The 20,088-nt window shown below is 54.6% G+C and overlaps 2 protein-coding genes across 2 annotated transcripts in view; one reads left to right on the forward strand and one right to left on the reverse strand.

Annotated features, from left to right (window-relative positions):
• TMEM185B (transmembrane protein 185B) lies at window positions 1–1,802 on the reverse strand. The gene has a single exon (XM_020894623.2). The coding sequence runs from the start codon at window positions 1,788–1,790 to the stop codon at window positions 738–740; it is 1,053 nt and encodes a 350-aa protein (XP_020750282.1). The 5' UTR covers window positions 1,791–1,802; the 3' UTR covers window positions 1–737.
• A 296-nt stretch (window positions 1,803–2,098) lies between these two features.
• RALB (RAS like proto-oncogene B) overlaps window positions 2,099–20,088 on the forward strand; it is a 70,168-nt gene continuing 52,178 nt past the window's right edge. The window contains exons 1-2 of the mRNA XM_020894642.2: window positions 2,099–2,187; window positions 7,701–7,797. The gene's annotated coding sequence lies outside the window, so the exon portion shown is untranslated. The remainder of the gene's footprint in view (window positions 2,188–7,700; window positions 7,798–20,088) is intronic.

Here is a 20,088-nt window from a genome sequence, read left to right on the forward strand (position 1 = left end):
TTCATGTTTTAAGCAATTTTTAACATCTGCAGTAGACATATATATCTTCACAAACTTAAAAAAAAATACTTTAACATAATAAAACTGCACAAAACTAGAATTTAACATAATATATATTACATTGCTAAAATAGTCATATAAATATGGGTGGGCTCACTACATTAGAAAAATTCACCTATTAGGCTATTAAAGACCAGTATCAGTAAAGCCCAAAGAAAAACCATTTTAACAGCGGAAACACTGACAATAACAACTATGAGGTTTATATGCAAGTGGTGGGAAAGAGAATTCTTTACATTTGCTATTATGTCACAGCAGGCACAATCTGAAATACAATTTTACGTTAGCAGTGTATAAAAATACTTTTCTAAATACTTTCGATAGGTATAGTACCACTTTAAAAAACCACAGGTAGTTATTCCATTTGAGGACCTACCAGAACAACTCAATTTTCTGCTCTCAGCTAGCTCTGCAAGCATGAGCCTAGAAAACAAGTTCCTCACACATGGGGGCACACAGCACGCGTGCACACACACACCTACACAGTAAAAGAACCTCCTGCATCTCTGGTGAATACTGATGAGTCACCGATAGGCAGCAATTTCAAAGCATGAAATGATGTTTTGAAGCCTGTTTTCAGTTCCAGATTTGGCATGGATGGGCAAAGAGGCCAAAGGAAGGTGGATTTTGCGTGTATATGACTTCTCTTCCACTGGTGGGCACTCCCCAGAAGAGGTTTAATCAGGCATGTCAATATTTAACTTGGGGGGTGGGGGGACATATTTCCCAGGGCTCTGTGTTATCACCACCCTGGCCTTCTTTCCAAACATTGGAGGGATTTTAGGAGCTTCTGGAGCCGACGTTTCTTCAGCATCTTCACTGTCTTCATGATGTAGATCATAGGAAATGTTCCCATATTCTCTTAAAAATGGGAAAATTTCAAGCAGAAACTGACAGAAATCTCTGCGAATACCAAACCACCAATGGTTGCCCCCTTTTCGCCTGAACGTTGTGGCCATTAGTGTGATTAATGACAGCCAAAGGGGGACGAACATGGAGATGAAGGAGAACGTGTTGTGTCCATCCAGCCTGTGCACCAGCAGGACCTCGAAAATGAGCAGCGGCACCACGATCGTCACCCAGCAGACGGCCATGGCCACGTGGGTTCTTCGCTGCTCAGCAACCACATCCAGGGAGCGCAGAAACAGGAGGGACCAGACGATGTAATAGAGGACCACCAGGCAAAGGAATGACATGAGGATCCACAGTGGCACAAACACCACCAGCCACGGCCAGTGGATGATCCGGTCCAGCCTCAGGGCGATGAAGATGAACTGCAGGATGTTGACGGAGCACAGGATCTCCAGCTCCAGGGACCGGTCGTGCCGGAAGCCCCAAACGCAGGCGGCCACGGACACAGGGGACACAAAGAAGAGTGGCATGAAGACCAGCAGCCAGAAGTGGGTCCCCCGCTCCACCCGGTCGCAGACCAGGAGCTCGAACATGAGCAGCAGCAGGTGGATGCCCACGGCGATCAGCATGGCCTTGAACTCCACACACGCCTCTCCCTCCGTGCGGTAGCGCGGGTTTCGCGCCCAAACGCCCGCGCCGACAGAGGCGCCCGCGAGGACCAGAAGCTTCCACAACCAGATGGGGGCGAACACGGCCCAGTAGCTCCATTGGATGACGCCGTCCAGTCGGAGGGGCAGCAGCACGGAGAAGAGCAGCAGGCAAGCGTAGATGAGGAACTTACTCGGGTTGAAGTCCTGGAACAGGCCCCTGGGGTTCATGGCCAGGCCGCTGCCCACCTTCCGGCGGGCGCCGCCTCTGCGCCGTTCCCGGACCCGCCGCCTTGCCGGCTAGCCCGGGCCAGCTCTTGGTGGACAGCGGCTGGGCGCCGGCCGGGACGGCTTCCGGCCCCCGGCCCGCGGCACCTAGAGGCCGAAACACGTGCGCGCGCGGTCACGTGGCCTGGCCGGAAGAGCGGTGGGCGGGGCGTCCGCGCCGGCGCTCTCCCCGCGACCCGAGAGGCCAGGCGGCGCGGGGCGTCTGTGAGCGGCGTTAGCGCCAGCTCTGCCGCCCGCCTTCACTCTGTACCCATTTGGAAAGCAGCTGCTGTGTGGCGCGGGAAGGGTAGGGGCAGAGGATTCTGCCCGGGTTCCTGGCGCGCTGGTGACTCCGTGGCCGGTCCGTTGCTAGCGAGCGGGCGGCGACCTCGGGCGGCCGCTTCCTGGCGGCGTCGGGAGTAGGGAGGCGGGAGTGAGCTCACATCCTCCGGCCGGGCCGGGGGCGGGGCCGAGGCCGAGGAGCGGTAGGGGGCGGGGCTCAGCCCAGGGGGCGGGACCGAAGAGTGGTAGGCGCGGCCTGCCGCGGGTGCCCCACCTTCGCCCGCAGCCGAGCGGGGGGATCAGGCGCCGGCGGTGAGGCTTGGGCGCCAGCTGCGCTGATGGCGGACGGCGTGGGAGCGAGCTGGGCGGGGGCCGGGGGAGTGTGGGAGTTTGTGAGCGAGGGCGTGGGCGCTGCTGACTGGATGCACAGGGCGGGTGTGTGCGCGCGCGGGAGGCGGTGGGCTTGTGCCTGTGCGGAGAGACGCTCGTGTGTGCGATCAGCGTCCGGGTTGTGCCTGGAACGTGCGGCTTCCGCGGCTGGACCCCACCGGGCGGGCCGCCGGCGGCCGTCTGTTAAGTGGCCGAGGCAGAGTGCCGGGGTGGCTCTGGAGGGTGGGCGCTGGAAGGGCACTAGACCCTTCAGGGTCCGTTGGCGAAGTTGCGACAAGCAGGTGCTTCCTGCCGCTGGTCATCCGGCAACTTAGAGCAGAATGGAGATTCCGATTGAGTCCCTCGTCCTCGTTTGACTTGTCTGGTCCTGCCTTAGTCTGATTCTCGCAGATACTGTTGGGGCCAGGGGCTGGAGCCAGAGGTCAAGAAATCTGGCTTCCAGTTCAAGTCCTGCCACCCAGCCGCTGAGAAACCTGGGCAGGACTTATGCTGTCTTGGCCTCAGGGGTCCTGGGCTGTAAGTTGGGGGCCGGCCGTGGTGGTATCTAGGACCCCCTCTTGCCAGCTGCGCCGACGCTGGAGGCCCCTCCCTGCCTTCTCCAGGCTCCCTCTTCAGAGCCCTGGCTGCTCGCCCTTCCTGCCCCTCCAGCTCCCATAGAATCTGCCACATTCAAGTGCTGGGCTCTGAGCCAGTCAATGGGGCTCGGCTGATGTGGGGTCTCCCAAGGAAGGGGTTCCGGAGAGAAAAGTGGGGGCCATGGTCCAGATTCAGGAGCCGGCCTTCCCAAGTCCGCTTCGAAGTTGGTGAAGCCTGGTGAAGGGTGGACAGTCCCATCTCTCAAAGCTCTCCCACAGCTTCACCACCCTCCTCTTAGCCAGGCCAGTTGGGTGGTCCTCAGGAAAGGGACTCCAGCTGAGTGAGCCTTGATCTCAGACTCCAGTCCTCAGGGCCCCTTGTTTGTTAGGACCCCTTGGGAGTCACTGTGGGAAGAATGTTGACTATGTGGGACACCAGATTCACCCTCCACCCCTTCCTCCCAGGCTTCAATCCATCTGTTTCGCATCCTGGTTTTTCTTTTACTGTTTCCTTTCAAGGAGGGATTTGTCAGCTAAAACAAAATTAAAAATTCAAAACCCCTCTGGACCAGTCCAACTACAAAATGGGCTGATAATAGCACTTAGGACCATTTTGAGGTTGAGATGAATCCATACATGAAAAACACTTTGCATTTAGAGAAACGCGAGCCACTAGTATTTAGCACACGGGGGCAAGCAAATCCTTTAGGGGTGGGGCTGACTGGCAGTCCCCCAGGGAGGCGGTGGCTGGGCCAGGTCTTCTGGACCCTGTTGGAATGGGCAGAAATCCTGTAGCCAGATGACCTCAGGGTCATCTGTCTTTACCATCTTTGTGGCAGAGGTTGGAGTTTGGAGTATATTGTCCCATACTTTACTGTCTTTGTGGCAGAGGTTGGGGTTTGGAGTATATTGTCCCATACTTTACTGTCTTTGTGGCAGAGGTTGGGGTTTGGAGTATATTGTCCCATACTTTACTGTCTTTGTGGCAGAGGTTGGGGTTTGGAGTATGTTGTCCCATCTCTGCAGCTCCTCAGGACAGGTACCTGGTTCTCTCCCTCCAGGAAGGGGGGATCATATGATGGCCGGCCACCGTCCAATGAGTCCTTGTTCCCCCCTAGGGAGTCAGAGCCTGCTTATGGGTTTGAGGTGGAGCCACAGAGAGGCCACTGTCTGTTGCCCCTGCAGCTGGCTTTCCTGGGCCCCCAGGCCTGGACCCTCAGTTCTGTACAAGACTCCTCTCCTTTGCTGCTTTCCCTGATGTGGTTAGAGTCTCAAGGACCTCCCCCTGACTTTACATTGACCTTTCAAGCTAACAGAGGCTGTTTGTTCTGTGCCAGGTGCTGACCACCCAGCCATCTTGAGGCTGGCAGACACCCCACGGTGTAAATGCCCTGGTCCCCCAGTGCAGGCCTGTCATGCTGATTCTGGGCGGCGGCCTGCAGTGCGTCTATGTCGCATGATCTCAGCCCTGCTCAGCATCCTCGGCTGACCTGGGAGGCCCCCGAGGTTGCCCTGGCCCACTGTGGTCCCCTGCCAGTCTGCTGCCCTCCCTCAGAGCTTGCCATGCTGATCTCTGCGTTTTCTGTTCAGGGCCGGCCCACCATCCCGGCCTCCCTTCCTCCTGAGCTACTAAGGCCCAAGACAAGGCTTCAGTCCCGGGAAAACATTCTCGACTCCTGGTGGATTGATGACCCTTCTCTGACCTCCCTTCACTTCAGGGGCTTTGTTCCTGGGGGGCGTCTTTCACTGGGTTGAGTCTGTTTGGCCATCTTTTTGTCCGTGGAGTGGAGCTTGGACCCCTGGAGAGCACTTCTGTTGCAGCTAGTGCTTGAGGGAAGTCGGTTGAGTGAATGAGTCCATTTGCACCTGCTCAGGATGGTGCTTCCCTGCCCCCTTGCTCTGAGCATGTGCGGTCAGCAGCCAGGCCCAGGCCCCAGGCCAGCATCATGGGCCCTGTGCTCTCCCTTCCCCCTCCCCCGTCCCTTCTTTCCAGCTCGGCGTAACCGCAGCCGCTCACAACAGTGGTCAGGAGCCTGGGCACAGGGTGTACAGTGGGGTCTCTGTTCAAGTCTCACAGGCCAGAATCGAGGGCCGCGTTCCCTTCTGAAAGGCCCTGATGAGAATCAGCTTCTGGGTTCATTTAGCTTCTCTGCATTCAGTTCCCTGGAGCTGTGGGACTGAGGCTCCCCTTTCCTTGCCAGCTGTCAGCCAGGGATGGCTCTGGGTCACCGATTCCTGGTCAGTGGCCCCCTTCACAACCACCAGCCTTGGGTTGAGTCATTCTTCCACTTTGAATCACTGTGGCTCATCCTTCTGCTGCCTTTTCTTTTTTAAAGGACTCCTGATCGCATGGGGCCCTGCTGGACGGTCAGTTCTCCTGAGCAGCTGGGACCAGGGCAGGAGTCTGGCCCCAGGAGACAGGGTCCCCCTCTGAATGTCCTCCTAGTAGTGACTTGGGCCAGAGAACGATCTGTACAGAAGGCCCACGGACAGTTCCCCTTTCAGACACATTTGGGTTTGCGCAGCTCAGCTTCTTCTCGAGGCCACAGCCCCCATGGCCCTTTGTGCCCCCCTTGGCGCCCCGGCGCTCTGTGGTCCCCTCCATCTCCCAGGCCAGCTTTTGAACCCTGGCACTGTGGTCCCCAAGCTCTGTGACCTTGGCAGGTATTCCCACCTCCGGTCCGTCAGTGAGATGGAGATGAACTCATAGAATTGTAAGTGTAAACAATGTAGAAAAACTCAGAACTCACTCACTCACCCCATCCTGTGGCTGGCCTTGGTCTCTGTTTTGGCTTTAGAGGAGGCGTCCCTCCTTCGAGAAGCCTGTCTTCCCCTGCCATGAGGTCAGTCCTGGGGCTCACACCCCCCAGGCATTGGGGCCCTATCCTTGCTTGCCTGGCTGTTCCTGGCGCCCTGAGGGCAGAGCCCCTCTTTCGCTCAGGACTGTATGCAGCAGATGTGTCCAGGAAGGCACAGGCAGGCAAGAAGGATGCAGCTGATGTGGCAGCTTTCCCGTGTGCTGAGCGGCAGAGCAGAGCAGCTTGCCTAAGGCTCAGAGATGCTGCATTTGCAGGGAGGCGTCTGGGCCCCCAGGAGTGCGCCCCGGAGCACCCCAGCCCTGCAGCTGTGCTGGGCTCAGTATTTCAGAGCTCCGTATTATCTGAAGTTCACGTGGTGGCAGAGGCATGACCTTCATTTCACAGATGGGGAAACTAGACGCAACCATAGTTTTCTGCCGAATTTTCAGCTGCAGACTTTTTCCCTGAGTCCTGCTGTTGGCCCAGCTGGTAGCCTGGCCCTGTGCAGCGGCTCAGTCCGGTGAGAATGGGCCCACTGAAGAGCCAGACTCTCTGATTGAGGCCCCTGGAGGCTTAGGCTCACGTCTTAGCAGATTTTCCTCAACTTGTGTATTTATTTAACAAATACGTATCCAGCATCTGCCCCATCACCTGGGCCCCATCCTGATGTGGGATGCAACCGTGCACAGCTCTGGCTGCTCCCTTGCCGCCCCCCTTCCCAGTTCAGGAAGCACCTCCTAGAAGCCCTCCCTGACCACTCCCTCCCTCTGTGCATCACCCTATTCTATTTCTCCTGTTGCCTCTATGACCACTGAATACATGCTTGCTTTAGGAAAATCTGGAAAATGAGTTGTTTAGAGAGAGGGGGAGAAAGCTCTCATCTTACTACCTACACAAAACCACTATTAACATTTTAGTGTAGTTTGTTCCACATGGTCGCCTCTGCAAAAGACATGTCATTATCCACATACCATTTTAGTCTTCTTTTTTGCTTACGTTAATCCTGCAACTCACTTATTTTCACATCTCTGAGTCATGCATTGATGGCTCAACTGTAAGACGGTGTCTTACAAGCACTGTCAGCCCGTTTTGAAATCCAGCTCTTCCAAAGGAGGGTTCTGTTGGCTTCTGATGGTCGCCTGGGGGGCGCTGTCAACTTGAGAGCACTTGGTATTAAATTTCACATACATTCAGTTGCAACTCGTGTTTTTAGGCCGTGGCGTTAGTGCAAACTCAGACTCCAGCCTGCCTGAGTCCTGGCTTGTTCAGGTTCTCAAGGCTAATTTTGTTCCCTCCTTACATCTTGGGTCAAAGTCGAATGCCGTTTCTCTCTGACAGGGCTGTTTATCATTCCCCTTCCATGCAGGGAATAGCCCTTGGTGGGGCGGGGGTGGGGGAGGGGTGTCCCAGTTTTACTTAGATGCCTCTTACTAGCTGCCCCAGCCTGAGATTTTGTCTTGGTGATACATGAAACAGTGGTTTGTCTTACAGTCAGTGATGTCTCCAAGGTGATGAAGTAATATAAAGAGAACCATCTCGGGTCCCCATAGCTTCGTCATGAGCGTCTTTCTCGTGGCCCCGCAGGGTTGCCCCTAGCTTTCCTCACCTGTTCCCTTACTGCATCTTGGGGTTCTTCCTGTTCTTTTCTAAGAGAAGAGGGGCTGTTGTCGCTCTCACTCCACGCAGCTTCTTCTGCACTCAGTTTCTTACGGGTAATTCCCCAAAATCGAATTGCTGGATTGAAGGAATGAGTATTCCTAAGGCTCTTGACATATAAAGTCTAGTGTTTTTAAAGGTTGAGTCTTTTTTCCTTCTGGTTGTCTTTGCAGAAACAGACTCAGTACGAATCTGCCACTACTGAGAGCAGCTGGTCGAGCGGCTTTCGGTCTGGAAAACTCCACAAAGGTGAAGGACAACGTTAACAAGGTAAAAAGGCCCCAGCCACATGGAGACTCAGGTGTCGGGCTGCGTAAGAGTGAAAGTCAGCTAAAACCCAGGACTGGCTTTGATGTGTGTGGGGTCAGTGGCTTATTTGGGGTCAATCACAGTAATCGCTCAATATTAGGGACCCATAAACCGAGCCCTGGGATTATTTATTTATTTATTTGTTTATTTTTTCCACTTATTTTTATTAGTTGGAGGCTAATTACTTTACATCATTGCAGTGGTTCTTGTCATACATTGAAATAAATTAGCCATGGATTTACATGTATTCCCCATCCCGGTCCCCCCTCCCACCTCCCTCTCCACCCGGCCCTGGGATTATTTAATTTGTTGTTGTTATTGTTTAGTTGCTGACTCGTGTCTGACTCTTTGTGACCCCATGGACTGCAGCACGCCAGGCTTCCCTGTCTTTCACCATCTCCCAGAGTCTGCTCAAACTCTTATCCATTGAGCTGGTGATGCCATCCAACCATCTCCTCCTCTGTCACCGCTTTCTCCTCCTGCCCTAAATCGTTCGAGCATCAGGGTCTTTTCCAAATTCCAGTTTATTCTGAGGCATCCAAATATAGTTAAACTTCATTAATTCAAAACTTTTTTTGTAGTTGTGGGTAAGAAACTTCCTAAATGATGGGATATTGTTCAAAAAATGGTAGGCCACTCAAAATCCACTGTTTGTACTTAAATCAGCACTCCCAGAATATTTTCAGCAGTTCACATGTGAAATCTAAGTCTTTTTCTCCCAGTCTCGTGTACACTGTTAATTTATTGCCCAAAAAGTCTTCTATGGCATAGGGTTAATCCTCACTCCTCTTCTCACCTGGCTTTGTCATAAAGTGTGGGAGCATGTGTCGTGCATGGATGATGTGTTTACTGGGGCAGAAGCAAGACATTTGTCAGCTTTAAATCATGATTTCACTCTGGAGTACCTCTCGTTCTTCTACTAACTGGTGCAAAGTAGCAAATGATAATAAACAAACCACCAAGTACAAGAAATGCCTCTGCCTGTCACTCAGTGACCCCAGGAACTGGATGAGGTTCTTGCCTTTAGGGGACCATGAGTCTGGCCTGCCTGGTACATGGAGAATGGGTCACAGGGTGGAGTCTCCCTGCCACAAAGCTTTGGCAGCTTCTCATTTCTCAGGACCGAAGCCAAGCGCCTTCCCGTGCCCTTTGAGGCCTGGTTGACCAGCCTCCCTCCTCCCATCTCTCTGGCCTCAGGGACCTCCTGGGTTTGCATGTCTGTGCACACCCCTTTGGGGGCAGCTGGGACTGAGCCTGGCTCCGCACTCGGACTCAGGCCATCCACCGTCACTCTGCTGTGGGCACCTCCCAGGACGCTTGTGTGCCGGGCCCTGTGGCCTTGACCCCAGGGACTGCTTACTCAGCCATACAGTCACGTGGCACAGACGTTACACACGGGGCAACCCTGGGGGAGCCAGAAAGTGGACCAGAGGTCCCTGAAGCTAATTAAACGTCAGCTGAAAATGAGAGAAAGAGAAGTGTTGGGAATAAGCTGTCGGGTGAAGACTGGGCCGGCTGTGTGATGGGGAAGAAGGATGCTGGAACAGAACCCTGAACTAGACGAATGAGGGAGGCCCCTGGTGGATTTAAGCATGAACCACAGAAGGGACCACCTGGATTCGAAGCTCAGCTCTGTCATTTATGCAGATATGTGTCCTTGACCAGACGACCCAGCGTCTGTGAAATGAGGATGATGACTTGCCCCTCATAGGATAAAGGCAGGCTGATAGAGATGCAGGGCTGGCACATTTGGGCAACGACCACCCTGTGTGCGTACCCTCCGCTGGCCCTCTCACCTGTGCTGAGGCTCAGAGAAGGGTGTCTTCGCAGGAAGCGAAGGGGAGGGGGTCACGCTTGGGGGGCACAGGTAACAACCAGAGGGGGACTTCAGCTCTGCGGCGTAACTCAACCCCGGTGACTGCCCCTCAGTCACGTCTCCGCCTGGACCCAGGTCTGCTTTATCAGCGAGAGGGAACGGACAGGACTGGGCTCTCCCAGTGCAGCGCTGCTGGCTAAACAAGCAGGTCCCTCAACTCAGCCCCAGCACCCAAATCAGAGTCCTTGCAGCTTGGGTTCGGAATCCAGAGTTTTTGTAAAGCTCCCTGGTTGATTCCAGCGTGCTGCAAGCTTTCAGAACCCCCAGCCAGCTGACCCCTGACAGGTTATCTTAGTCCTTGTTAGTAGGTTTAGTTGCTAAGTCGTGTCCGACTCTTTGCGGCCCTGTGGACTGTAGCCCACCAGGCTCCTCAGCCCATGGGATCCTCCAGGTAAGAATACTGGAGTGGGCTGCCATTCCCTTCTCCAGGGGATCTTCCCCTCCCAGGGGTTGAACCTGGGTCTCCTGCCTTGCAGGCGGATTCTTTACCCACCAGGGGTTGCTCCTTAGAGTCTGTTTCTGTCCCCATCAAATGCCCTGTGCCGCCATGGGGGCACCTGGTCCGGAACTCACCTTCTGTCATCAGAGATGGGGCGGGTCCCCTGGTCTGACTCAGGTGATGAAACAGCAAGGCGGGGGGACCACTAAGTCTAGAACTGAGTCTCTAGCCGCCGCCCAGTGCCCTGCCCTGGCGGTCGTCTTTGACGAGAGGAAAACAGCAAACTTCAGACCTGGGCTGCTTTCTAACCATGGATCAGCTGACTGTAAATGGAAAATGTGTTTTTGAGGCTGGAGATACATTACAGTAGCAGTCCCCCAAACTTTTTGGCGCAAGGGACTGGTTTCACGGAAGACAGCTTTTCCACAGATGGCTGGGGGTGGGGGGAGATGCTACAGGATAATCCTCGCACAGCTGTGGGGAGCGGCTGGAAATACAGATGAGGCTGGGCTCGCTCGCCCACCATTCACCTGCTGTGAGGCTCAGGTCCTAACAGGCCACGGACTGGTTCTGGGGTTGGGGATCCCTGAATTACAGGACAAGAGCCAAGACCAAGCAATCCCTCCTTTTATAGCAAAGAAGATGAAATTCTGCAGGGTTCCTGTTGGTCTTGGCTTTTTGTCTTGTAAGAACATAAAAATTATTTACCATCATTGAGGTTCTTTCTGAATTGCCGGAAACAGCTATAAACTTTCCGGTGTTATCCAGGGAGCCCTCAGGGCAGTGAGTTACTGCTCATGTGATGAATTCCTATTGCAGATCAGCACTGGCAGATTTCCCCCATAAAGATAGATAATTTCTTGAGCCCCAAGTGCTTTTACAGAGCAGAGGTTGGAGAAAAGAGGTTTTACTTTATAGTTTCTAAGTGGGTGATTTTTAAAACTCAGTGAAATGGTTTTACTGGCTGTCAGGCCCATCACAACAGATGTATCAGCGAAAGGGAACGTCATCAAGTGCATGTTGGGAGCTGGGGTGTGTGGGGGCAGAGGTATGAAAACCACCTAGGATTTTTTTTTTTAATGAGAAAACAGATACACATTTAGAAGTAAATAGCAGGCGTTTCGGGCTGAGAGGGTCTCTGGAAGCAAGAGGCCAGGAAACAGTTTTTGCTGTCACGTACAATGAGGATGGCCATGGCAGTGATGTCAGTAGGAAGAACTTGCTCAGAGAGACCAAGTGCCTGACCAGGCTCACAGCCGGCTTGTGCACCCTGGGGTCACCGCACTGTGCTGCCTTATCTGCACAGAGAGCGGGGAGGAGACAGAACATCATTCTGGCTTGCGCTGAGTCGGATGTACTCCTAGGGAAGTCCTGGAGGGATTCTGACGAACAGCTGGTGAGAAGTTGCTTTTCAGGAATCATTTCCTGACTGACCATGTCTCACCACTAAGAAAACAAAGTGTGTACTGACCTCTGGTGAACAGAAAGGAGTGGATAAGAACCCCTTTTCTGACATCATAACACAGGTGGTGCTTCTGGGTGGGATTTTGAGAAGATGCTGGGAAGGGTCTTTGCCCTTCCCGCAAGGCCTGGGTTGCTGGGAGTCCTGTTCACCCATCTGGGTCACAGCTGCCAGGGAGGGGGGAGGGGGGCACTCCTGACGAACTGGTTTTTCTCCTTTTCTTGTGAGTTGATGTTCCTGTTTCTATCCCAGGGAGTGCCAGTCCAACCAGCAGACTGCCTGCTTCCCGTGAGCAAGGCTGTGACCTCGGTGTTGCCCTCACCTTTCAGGGGAGAGGTCTGCATGGATCACTCCTGCATTTCCACCAGTCCCAGGGGAGATGTGGTGGGGGGAGCAGGGCACAGACCCAGGCTGGGTTTGACTTCTCAGCACACACAGCAGGCCCTGACGTCAGGCTGTTCCCTCAGCAGAGCCGGGGAGGGTCATGGTCTGGGGCCCTGCTTCTTCCAGCTCCTTGGTCCACTGTCTTGTGGCCCATCGACTTATCCTACCCCCGTCTCCTGAGCAAGCTGCTTCCTGGCCTTGTCCCCCTGGGCGGCTTCTCTGTGTGGTTGGTGGTGGCGCTGTGAGCTCAGGGCTGAGCTTTCTCTGGGGCAGCCCTGGTCCAGATCCCACCTTTGCTGCTTACTGGGCACACAGCCCAGTCATGGCACCTCTGTTCTCTTTCCTGTAAGATGGGGTGATGCAGGGACTCAGGAGCGCAGCCGTGGGACTGGCTGAAGGCAGGCTTGGGAAGCCCTGGAGCAGTCCTGACGCGTGGGGAAGCCACCCAGAGCTGTTAGCCACCCTCCTGTGTAGAAAGCAGTCTTGCTTCCTTTTATCTTCACGCAGTGAGTCCTTTCAACAGAGCCTGGGCGGGCTGGCTGCCGGCTGCAGTGTTTCCTCACCAACCTGGTCCTTTCTCGTCTGCAGCTTTGGAGAAGGGAGTAGGATTTCACTGCCGCTCTGGTGGGACAGTGACTATTTGTGTGTGTACTCAGTTCTGTTCAACCCCTCAAGGGCTGGAGCCTGCCAGGCTCCTCTGTCCCTGGAATTTTCCAGGCAAGAATACTGGAGCGGGTTGCCATTTCCTTCTCCAGGGGATCTTATTTTTGGGGTCTGTGATAAGAACCTGATGACCCGTGTGTGACAGTGGGGCTTGCTGTAGCAGTCAGTCCATGAGGGAGGCGGCAAGCTCACACAGAAATTTCCGCTGCTCTGCAGAGCCAGGGCCTGTCTCTGGGTGGCAAAGGAGACGGTAGAGACCCATGGTATCAATGTCCCCATGCCTTGGGCTGGATTCAAGCTTTTTTTTTTTTAATTTATTTTATTGACATGTAGTTGATTTACAATGTCATGTTAATTTTTACTGTACGGCAGAGTGACTCAGTTGTACACGTGTATACTTTCTTTTTCATATTCTTTTCCATTATGGCTTATCACAGGACATTGAATATAGTTCCCTGTAGGAACTATACAGTACACAAGTACACTGGAGGACCTGGCTGTCTGTTCATTCTGTGTATAACGGTTTGCACCTGCTCACCCAAAAATCCCAGTCCAGGCCACCTCCCTGGGTAACCAGAGGTCTGTCCTCTATGTCCGTGATTCTGTGTGTGTCTTGTAGACGAGTTCATTTGTGTCATATTTCACATTTCACATATGAGCGATGTCGTGATGTCTTTCTCTGACTTACTTTACTGATGGGACGGTCTCTGTGTCCATCCATACTGCAGGTGGCATTGTTTTATCCTCTTCTATGCTGAGTGAGAGCCTCAAGATTTTAGTTTGCACTAATCCCTCGTTTGGACACAGCCAGACTCCTCTCTTAAGGTAAATTGTAGCAGACACTTACAGAGCCTGTGCCAGCCCAGGCGCATCGCACAGGTGGGCACAGGTGTCTGACAGTTTCAGCTTTGGGGTCACGGCCTCCCCGTCTAAGCCCTCATAGGACACCCAGGAGTGCTGACTCAGCGGTTGGGTTGTGGACTCCAAAGCCCAGTTGATGTGGGGCTCGAGGGGAAGTCGTCTTGCAGCGGCATGGCCAGACCTTCGCACTCTTGTGAGATGGAAGGCGCAGGGTGTGTGCTGTGGCTATTGCTTGGGATCGGCTGCTGCCAAGCGGGCTGGGCCCCCCACCCCGAGATGCCTTGTCCCGCCTCAGCCATGCCTTCCGCCCACCCAGAGCAGCAGGGCTGAAGCCGGGCGAGGAGCTCTCCAGGCAGCTGGGCCTCCACTGTGCGTTCCCCCAGACCCACGTTTCTCGTGTCCCAAGCAACAGGCGCGCCAGCCCAGGCAGTTCCAGGGCTGCTGGATCGCGTGGTCAAGGTGAGGGCTGAGGCGCCAGCTGAGGGTAGAGCCAGGTGCCCGGGGGAGCCTTGCGGCAGAGGCAGTGGCGTGCTGGCCGCCTGGCCTCTGTGCAGACTGTGTCTGCGGCTGCCCTCTGATGGCTCTGGGACACGTGCAGGGAGCGTGACTTGGGGCGCCCCCAAGTTGTAACAGGCCTCCTCCGTCTTGGTCACTGGGCTGACGGTCACTCTCCACGCGCCGTGGGGGCATGCACTCCCCGGCAGAGAGCTGGGGGTGCAGGGGCTTCTGCAACCAGTCAGCGGGCTGAGCTAGTTGAAGCCAGAGCTGGGTACAGATGGTGGGTGGGCCTCAGAGAAAGTCCACCGGGCCCACCCTGGCTCATGCCTGTGTGCAGATGGGTACACCCCCCACACCCCTCATAGGAGCGCTGACCGCAGTCACGAAGACCAGAGCCGACGATGAGGGAAGCTGAGTCGGGGGTTACCGAGCATGGAGGACTCCTGGGGGAGGCAGAGATGGGCTGTGGAAGGGTGGTGAGAGTGGCTTTGCCTTCCAGAGCCATCTCTGGAGGCGGGGATGTTCAGGTTTCTCCCACTGGCCCCGCAGCCCCCTGGGCAGGGCCTTCCATGTGAGGTTGTCAGCAAGGGCTCCCCAACTCTGAAACACCACCTCCCACTGCCCCAACATTGCCCCGGGTCCACAGCACGCCATCCTTGCCCTGCTGGGCTGGCGAAGCCGCCCTGCCCGCCCCTTCCTGGGCCTGCCCGCCGCCGGCCTTTGTTCCTCTCAGCACCGGCCGGTGCCCTCCTCCTCTCTCACCCTTGTGTTTGGCAGGATCCTCTTGGCTTTTTCTTGCCTGGTTCCGCAAAGCTCCACCTGTCGTGGGACACACCTGGCCACCTGCTTCATTCTGCTGCGTTTCTACTTTGCCCTGAAGTCCTCTGAAAGCCTCTCCCCATTCAGGGCCTTGGCTTCCTGCTCTGTAAGACAGGACAGTACCATGTTGGGGATCGAGTATGAAGACGGTTTGCCGTGACCTTCGTGGAGGCGCCTGCACACAATAGGTGCTAAATAAAGCCGTCAGTCTTTCCTGCTCTCCACCAGGCCTGAGGCCGCTCCGGCGGAAGACACTGGAAGCCTCTCCGGGCACTGACCGGCAGACAGTGGGGCGCTCCAGGGAGGGAGGGGAGGCGGAGGGGCGTGAATGACAGGGCGCCCCTCCAGGTGCTGGGTGCTGTCAGGGAGCAGCCGGGAGGAGGCCAGGATTTGCGACTTTCCTGGGAGACAAGGAGGTCATGGAGGTTGTTGCGGGGGCAAGGCCAGGCCTCGATTGTGGAGGGGCAGGAGGGAGTGGAAGGAGGGGAAAGGGGAAGAGGCTTTGGGAGAGACTCTGGTCCAAGCCTCCCTTCCCCCTTCACCCATCCTGGGATAAAAAGGGGAGCATTTGGAGCCCTCTCTGGAGATGTCTTGCACTCGGACTGGGGAAGGAAGATGGAAGGTCTTTCCTCAGGACCCCAGCTTCCCTTCCCCTGTGCCTGCCGACTTCCTTGGGTTGAACTCCAGTCCTACCCCAACCACTGTCTGTCTGTCTGCTGGGTGCCGGCTGCTTTCCCTCCGCTTTCCCTGCTCTCAGCTTCCAGTGGGCAGAGCTTTGAGCACCAATCATGTGAGGGAAGGGGAGGGGGCAAAGCAGGCAGCGCCTTCCCTGGGCCCCACTCCCTGGGCCCCCCCGCCCCAGGGGCCTGAATTCCCGGCACAATGCCCAGCCACTGGCGTGTGGTTGGCATAGCATCATGAAACGACTGCTTGTTGGATGCTGGAGTCTCCGGGTGTTCAGTGAGTGCCCGATCATGCCTCTCTACCCCTGCCCCTCATGTCTGGGGTCCAGGATTTGGTGGGGGCAGGAGCGACAAGCCTGGAGGAGGTGACTGTCTCCACCCTCATCAGGTTATCTTTGGGCATCTCAGCACATTCCTGGAGGCCACGTGCTAGTGGGTGTGTGGCCCAGGTGACATGTGTCTAAAGGTGGAGGGGGTGAGGGGGTGACCACAGGAGCAGCCGTGTCACTGTTCCCTGTCTGAAATGTGCTGGCCTCCTCCAGGAAATGGTTCACTTTTCTTCTCACTGAGTTTGGCAGCCTTTGGGGAATTTTGGGAGGGAGGGGGGACCCTGGAAGGAAGCCACCGGGGACCCTTTGTTTCCTCAGAAGCCCGAACACAAAGAAAGGATGAAGTGGAGGTGGGGCCGCAGAGGGCTTGTTTTTTCCCTTCAGAGCTGGCCAGCCGGAGTCAGGAGGAGGGTGTTATCTTGTAATCTAGCGCTTTCTTCCTTCTGATGCTCTGAACGTAGAGGGGGATTTCGGCAGCTGGGGCGGAGGGCAGTTTCTGTGTGAAATAGGCAGGCAGGTGGGTGCTGCGATGCCAGGCTTCATAGTGCCCCTGGGGTTTAGGGGTGACCTTCTCACAGGGAGACGCCCAGAGAGATGAAGGGGCTTGCGTGGCATCACACAGCAGGTATTGATAAGGCTGGGATTTGAACCCAGGTCTCCATGGCTCCAAAGTCCTGCTGAGGCATCCCCCTTAATGTAAGGAACAGCAGGATACACACAGGCTCCCTTCCCAGTCTTGTTCTGGATCATTCCAGGCCTTCCCTCCATCAGTGTTTACCTCGACCACATGCCAGCCATGGTCGTGCCTTCTGCCCCGCGTGCTGCTGGCTTAGTGAAGGGGTGGCTTCCAGGCATCGAGTGTGAGTGCTGGGGACTTGGGGAGATGCTGTCCTTGTGGTGGGACTCCCAGCTGCCACTCAGACTGCTTCTGGGTGGGACAGTGAGGGCTTAGCTCCAGGGGGAGCGAGAAGACCCCTCTGGGGAACCAGGAGCAAAGTCAGTGGTCCCCCCAGGGAGAGAAAAACCTGTTTGCCTCCCAGGGACCCAGAGGACCAGGGGAGGAAGCTCAGGACAGACTCCTAGGACCAACAACCACAACTCCCTGCTGGGCACAGGTCCAGAAATACGGGGACTGGCCCCCTCAAGCCCCTAGGACAACTGCTCTGAAAAAGCAGAAAGTGAGTGTGGGTGAGGCTGTGGAGAGAGTGGAACCCTCCCACACTGTCGGCAGGAATGTGAAAGGGTGCAGCCACTGTGGAAAAGAGCATGGGGTCCCTCAAGAAGTTAAAAATTACTATATGATTGCAATTCCACTTCTGAGTATGAAACCTAAAGATCTGAAACAGGGTCTCAAAGAGATATTTGAACGCTGTGTCCACAGCAGCGGCATCCATAATAACCAAAATGCGGAAGCACCCCCAAGTGTCCACTGTTGGATGAATGAAATAACCATATATATATATATATATATATATATATATGGTTATTATATGTATGTGATAGAATACTACTCAGAAAGGAAATTCTGACACATGCTACTACATGGACGAACCTTGCGGATGTCAAGGGAAGTGAAACAAGCCAGTTACAAAAGACTGACACTGTATGATTCCATTTACACAAGACCCCTTATAGAAGTCAGATCCATAGAGGCATAGCTCCCCCTGGAGCTAAGCCCCAAGGAGGGTGGGAGCCAGGGGCTGGAGGGGAGGAGGGTCCTGGGAGTTCCTGTTTAATGGGAAGAGTTCTGGCCATGCAGGATGGAAAGAGTTCTGGAGATGGATGGTGGTGATGGCTGTACAAGAATGTAAATGTGCTGAGTGCCACTCAACTGTGCACTTAAAAAAGGGCTGAGATGGTGAATTTTACAGTGTGTATTTTGTTTTTTTATGTTTTGTCTTTTTTTTTTTTTATGTTTTGACTTTTTTTTTTTTTTTTTGGCTGTGTGGCATGTAGGATCTTTGTTCCCCAACCAGAGATCAAACCCATACCAGCTACATTGGAAGGCAGAGTCTTAACCACTACATCACTAGGGAAGTCCCCTATAGTGTGGATTTTGCCACAGTTAAAAAATAATAAATTAATTCAAAACAAAATATGGGAAACGGATATGAACCAAGGTCTCCTACAGGCCAGATTGGCAGCGAGCTCCCTGCATTGTGTTACTTGTGTTAGCTGACTCTCCTGCAGACAGGAAAACTCAGACTCAGAGCCCTGACATGTCTTGCTTGGGGTCCCTCAGCTCGGCTGCAGCAGGCCAGGATCTAAGTCAGCCTCCCATTCTGGCTGAGAGCTGGCTCCGGCGCATCACGCTGGGCTGTAGCATCAGGCAGGCGCTCAGCCTGCTGGGGTCTAATGATTTCAGCTGGGGCTTCTCCAGCCCACAGGACAGCAGAAGGGTACATGGAGCCATGCGATTGGTGGTGAAAACGTGTGCACAGATCAGAGGCCTGAGGCCGGGAGAGTTAGTCTTAGAGGAGGGGCTGGGATTGGATGAGACCTAGAGGGCGCCTCCCTGCACCCACCTTCCCGAGGGGTAGGGCTGCCACACACCATCTCACTGAGCCCCGCTGTCCTTGCTGGGGAGGGATTCTTGCATGCCCTGGGAGGAGTCACTCTGTCCAGGCCTGCCACTCTGGCTTCCCTTCTCAGCAAACCTTGCAGCCGGGGCTTTGACAGCATTGGTGGGTGTGGACCATTGAGATCTGCCCACCCAGAGACCCCTGGGCTTGGGTAGCATTGTCACATTTTGCAGGTAAAAATACAAGATGCCTAGCTGATCTTGAATTTCACCAATGAATAATTTGTAGTATAGATATGCCCCCAATATTGCATCTCTAGTTGATGTGGCAGCCATAGTAGTCTTGGGACTTTGTCCACTGAGGGAGGGGCAAGTGAACGGATGCTCTGGGTGTTCCAAATCAGGGGCCTGCTGGCTTTGGTCATCAAAGCCCAGGCTCAGCCTGTCACAGCTCTGCTGAGACAGCAACAGACACCACCTCATGTGAGTTGACAAGGCTGACAGCAGGGGCTGTAATCACTAGGTATGAGTAAGATGGGCCGTAGGCCACGCTGCTCTGCGGGCCACGCGGGGCCTGCAGTGGAAGACTGGCACTGTTGAAACGGGGGTCTGTGTTCCCGACGCTGGTCGCGGCATGTGTTTTCCCTGTTATGTGTCTTTGTCTCCCGCCTGTATTCTCAACACCTCCAGACAACCCTCTGGCTGCCCTTCTCTTGTGTCCACCAGCTCACACCTACCTCATCAGGGTGTCTCCACTTCAGTGAATGGCACTCTGTCATCGTGGAGCCTCCTAATCGTATTCCTCCAATCCCTCCATTCCCTCATCCACACACCCAGCCATCTGCCCACCTGTCCATCCACCCAATCAATTGTCTGTTTATCCATCCATCTACCCATCCCCCCATCCAACCACTCATCCATCCATCCTCCCACCCATCTACCCACCTATCCATCCACCTGGCCACCCATTCATCCATCCATCCTCCCATCTATCCACTCACCCATCCATCTGTGCACCCACTCAGCTGCCCATCCCTCCATCCACCCATCCATCCTCCCATCCATCTACTCATCTACCCACCCATCTATCCATCCACCCATCTACCCATTCACCGATTCATCCACCTATCCTCCCATCCATCCACCCACCCATCCATCCATCCATCCATTCATCCATACAGCCAGCCATCTACTCATCTACCCACCCATCTATCCATCCACCCATCTACCCATTCACCGATTCATCCACCTATCCTCCCATCCATCCACCCACCCATCCATCCATCCATCCATTCATCCATACAGCCAGCCATCTACTCATCTACCCACCCATCTATCCATCCACCCTTCATCCACCCATCCTCCCATCCATCCACCCACCCACACACCCAGCCATCTGCCCACCTCTCCATCCAGTCAACTGTCTGTTCATCCTCCATCTACCCATCCACCCATTCATCCACTCATCCATCCATCTACTTATCCGCTCATCTACCCATCCATCCATCCATCTGTTCACCATCCATCCATCTACTCATCTATCCATCCACCCATCCTCCCATCCATCCACCCACCCACATATCCATCCGCCTTTTCATCCATCCATTAGTTAACGAGTATTTCACTGCAGCAGGCACTTTGATGTTTAACATCTCAGCTGTAGGAGGGACTAAAGGAATTAATATTTAAATGTAAGTGGCTGACAACAGCCATCAGA

This window comes from Odocoileus virginianus, chromosome 13 (genome assembly GCF_023699985.2).
Source record: "Odocoileus virginianus isolate 20LAN1187 ecotype Illinois chromosome 13, Ovbor_1.2, whole genome shotgun sequence".
NCBI classification, from domain to species: domain Eukaryota; kingdom Metazoa; phylum Chordata; class Mammalia; order Artiodactyla; family Cervidae; genus Odocoileus; species Odocoileus virginianus.